Source organism: Propithecus coquereli, unplaced genomic scaffold (assembly GCF_000956105.1).
Source record: "Propithecus coquereli isolate 6110/MARCELLA unplaced genomic scaffold, Pcoq_1.0 Scaffold302, whole genome shotgun sequence".
In the NCBI taxonomy this organism is placed as follows: Eukaryota; Metazoa; Chordata; class Mammalia; order Primates; family Indriidae; genus Propithecus; species Propithecus coquereli.
This window is the reverse complement of record NW_012148642.1, coordinates 2,011,125-2,015,705: the sequence shown is the minus strand read 5'-3', so window position 1 is coordinate 2,015,705 and position 4,581 is coordinate 2,011,125. Positions and strand designations below refer to the sequence as shown.

The window sequence follows — 4,581 nt, the reverse complement described above, 5'->3', positions numbered from 1 at the left end:
TAAAGTTAAAGTTATTGAACCTATAACTAATTCCCTCTGTCCCTATAAATTTTCCACTCCCCCTATTGCTACCATCCTAGTTCTTCTAGGTCACAAGTTCTAGGTGTTATGGACAGAGCATTAAGTCAAACAGGATGTGCCCATGCTGCTGAACAGCTCAGTCCAGCAATGAAGGGGGGAGACAAAAGCAAGTAGACATTTCAGAGCATCACATTCAAGGTCTCACACAGGTCTTTAGAGTGCTCTAGAAGCTAAGAAGAGTTACTGAGAATGATCAAGGAAGGGTGGAACCCAGCAAAGGTTTCCTAGAGGAAAAAGACATGTGGGCCTAGGCCTGAGCCTGAGGGACAAGAATGAATTGGCCCCATGAGGGGAAGCTGGAATAGGTATGCAGTTTTCAAAGTAGCCTCCTAATTTATGGTCTTATATTGATGCCTACATTTCTCCTTCTTAAACTCTGTCTTCCTTTAAAACTAAACCATTAGCTTGGAGGTGAGGGGCGGGTGGCATAAAAATCCCTTCCAGCTAGCAAAGGAAAGGAAAGAAAACAATCCCTCCCCTTTGGGCCTGAAGAGATGAAGCCAGGAGTTGAGAGGAACAGAGGAGGAGAAGATAGCAGTCAGACACAGGCACGTGGCTGAGCAGAAAACAAAAGCATAGGGTTTTTTGCCCCCAACAGGAGGTCTGGAAGGAGAAACCAAAAATGGCAGCCACATTATGTGTTAAGCTGAAGAAGGGCTGAGTTTAGCACCTTGGGGCACAGGTAAGATGAAGAAGGAATCACGCTTCCACACATCCTGTGGCAAGACCAACAGGTATCTGATTTTTACATAAAATTTTGGTGTGCATCCTAAGCTCAGACAGAAAAGAATCTAGCTTTTCTATGAATCAAGAGAAAACCGTCTTGAAGTGGCAATTAGCAGAAAACTAAGAAAGAAATTCAAATACGTAGCTACACCAGAAATGTGTAGGAAAGGGAGGAATGGACAGATCATCCTAGAAGGCTGCCCAGCTACTGGTAAGAATGAGAATGTGCAGCCAAAAGTCATGAGTCCACGCACGAGTCACTACACTCCCCCAGCACATGGGCACATCAATAATATCCACAAATAGTTCATCCCCAGAGATCCTCAAACTGCTCTCAAAAAGTTTCTGCACTGCAACACAGGAGGAAGAGCAAAAAAGAGAAAAGGGGAAACCCAAAGTGTGGGTTGTTTGGAGGAGAAAGGGCCTGCCCCCAAGAGTTCGCAATGCAGTTTGAGAAGCCACCCATGGAACCTTACTTCTGCATGGGTTGCCCCAGGAACCCATGTCATCCCACTCGGCAACCAGGGGTTGCCCCTGGCTCCCCTCAGAAGCCAGACACCAGACAGATCCCTAAACAAAACACAAGTGACAGTTGCATTTGCTATGTGAGTCGTGGCTGCCATTTGTCCCTCCACCTTGTCACCAGGGAAGCCAATTCATGCAGTATGATTGGCCAGTCGTCCTCTCCCCTCCTCCATGTCATGCCATAGCCTCTTCCCCTCACGCACCTGACCAAACCCAGAGCAGCTGTCCAAATGAGGCAGGTAAGACAGAATCCCAGGATGCTCGAAAGGGGGAGACAGGGAGGAAAAGCAGGTAGGGTGGAGCAGGTGAGGGAAGGCTTGGGCCAGGAAGAAGTGAGGTGAGGGAGAGGGTGAAGGATGAGGGTGGGAGTTGGGGAGGCCACCACTGACAGTGACCATCTCCACTGACCCACGTGGTCAGCAACACTTTCCTCCCTCCACTGGCCGATGCCTATTTTCCAAGGACCCACTATGCATTCCAGGCACAAGGGCATACATCAGGGGCAAAAGGGACAAAACTCCCTGCCATCATGGAGCTTACATTAGAGTGTGGCCAGAGAAAAAGGGAATTCTAAGTGCAGGTAAGAACAAGAAACTAAAGCTCCGATATAGCCTCTTACAACCCAGAAGAGTACAAATATCTATCAGACCACATATCTCAATTTGCATTTGGGGGGGCCTATAAATGGCACCCTCCCTATACTTGTACTTCTACGGGTGACCAAGGGACTCCCTTTAATCTGACTCATCCACAAATACCTGCAAATAATTAACAACAGCAGTTATTATATTTGATTGGATTCCAACTCAGTATCTGATATAAATCAATTTTCTTATATTTGCCTACCTTCCATAAAGCTGCAAAAATGGCAGAAAGCCAATCTGAAAAGCTTTTACCGCTATGCCACAGCTATACAAACACACAGGCACTAGCTCTGGAGTTACCTGTTCAACAAGTCAGAGAACCATCTTTCTACCCCATTTAACAAAACCAATGAAGAAGCTGATCTCACTACAATTTTTTGTCATTTAGCTCTCATAAGCCAACAGATATCTAACTGTTCAAACATGGAAGCTCATACAAATGAACTCCAAGTTATCTAGTGTTGCCATAATTCCCCCAAAGCAAGTGAGTCATACAGGGACCTGGGGATCTTTGGCTCCATCAAGGGTGCCCTCAGTAACCGTCCTTGTGCTCCTGTGTGGAATGGCTCCTCCACTATGGATCCTCAGGACAAAACACTTACCCTCTTCCCATCACACTTACTGGTCTTCCATATTCCTGCCAAGAACCAAACTCATCGGCCCAGTACCAAACCCAGTCAGTGGTGAAAAGGAAGTGTGGGGGTTTGGTGACGGAAGAGGCCGTGGAGAGGCGGCGAGCCCGGGCAGCACCAAACGTCATGGAGACAAAGTTCAGACATTTTTCATATTGAAGAAAGTGAAAACTACTGGCCAACTCGGTGAACAGGATACTGCAAAAGAAAATGAGAAGAAGATTAAAAATTCCACCAGCCAAACGAACACAGGTCCCTCAGCTTCCACCCATGAGAACACATGGCTGGTAGATGTAACTATCAAATGTGACATGCATATTTTAAAACACGTTTTCAGAGGTGGAGGAAAATGTTTTTTAAGGTCAGTTTTGCTGTGCAAAAATAATAAAATCAAGGTAATATGGAAGACTAGCTATTATGAAAATTCCACTCACTATGAAAAGCAGAAAATGCTGGTTGAAATATTCTTTTTTAAAATGTATTGCTGAGCTGACAAAAAAGGGAAATCCTTAGAAGCCAAAAATAACAATAGTTAACATACACTGTTTATTGTGTGAGCCAGACCCTGTATTAAGTATTGTATATGTATTAGAAGATTAAGTCTTCACAACCGTATGAGGTTGATGCTATCATCTCCACTTCACAGATGGGAAAACAGAAGCCCAGGAAGGTTACGAAACCTGTCCAAGGTCAAACAGTTAGTAGATGGTAGAGCTGGGGTTTCAGGTAAGCAGTTCCAGCTGCACAGCCTGACACTTAGCCACCAGGATATGCTCCCTTACTAAAAGTGATACTGCCTAAAGATCAAAGGGGAAGGTATAAAACTGGTATATGAATGAGGATTAAAGCCAGTGGCTGTCCAAGGGCAGTGTCAGTGAGCAATGACAAAGAGCCTGGTTTTTAGCACAAAAGGAGAAACAGGAAACAAATGTAGGGTCTGAGTACGGTAGGAGGTTAAAGCTCAAAAAAGATACTTCTGCATAAAACCAGGACCCTGAAAGACCACACACTCTTAGTAAAGGGGAGGGGGTGGTGGAGAGCAGACCTGCCTTGCAGTGGCAGTCAGAAAGGAAATCTGCCTGCATTAATGTTGGCTCTGGATAGAAGATTAAAAAATTCCCCTGAGAACTTACAAACCACTCAAGCCTCACAAAAGTTTTAGGTTGATCACATTTTCTGTGTGCAAATAAACTTCCTCCCAAGGTAGCAATTCCCTGAGAAGCAAACGCAAATCCTCTCTGGAGGAATTCACCTTCAACTTAGGTCTCAAAAGAATTTCCACAGATAAAGTTTCATCAAACATGACCTCGAAATCAAATAAATCACAAAAAACATGTTTAAACAATACACCATGAGCAAAAGTTGGCAAAAACAAATCGAATCAGACCACCAAAGGCTACAAGTATTAGCATGTTCAGATGCAAATATGTATAATATGTATGAAGTATTTTTTAAAATTGAATTGAGTAACAAAAGTATCAGTAAGGATCAAGAGACTATAAAAATGGACCAGGTAAATTTGAAGAAAAAAATAGAACTTTTAGAAGTAAATAATATTTAACAATTGAAATTTTAAAATCACAGTTTGGCGGGACACACTGCATCTCAGACAAGGCTGAACTAGCGAACTGGGAGACTGAGGAGAAGAAATTCCCCTGAATACAGCAGACAGAGAGAAAGAGAGAATGAAAGAGAAGTTAGGAGACATAAAAGATAAAGTGAGAAGATCTCAACATATGTCTGATCGGAATTCTAGAGAAGTAATATTGACACCTGAAGAGATCATGGCTAAGAAGCTCAGAAAGCACAACAAATTATAAGTAAAATAAAAAAAATAAATCCATACACAGATCTTAATGAAACTGCACAAGACCAAAGAATGACAAGATATTAAAAGCAGCCAGAGAGAAAAAAGTAGAAACCTACTGCACTGGATTGAATTATGTCCCCCAAAAGATATGTTGAAGTCCTAA

The 4,581-nt window shown here is 43.2% G+C and overlaps 1 protein-coding gene across 1 annotated transcript in view; it reads right to left on the bottom strand.

The window, feature by feature from the left end:
* PARP12 (poly (ADP-ribose) polymerase family, member 12) overlaps positions 1–4,581 on the bottom strand; it is a 40,400-nt gene that overhangs the window by 17,680 nt on the left and 18,139 nt on the right. The window contains exon 6 of the mRNA XM_012649749.1: positions 2,599–2,806. Within this exon, the coding sequence (XP_012505203.1) occupies positions 2,599–2,806 (208 nt within the window). The remainder of the gene's footprint in view (positions 1–2,598; positions 2,807–4,581) is intronic.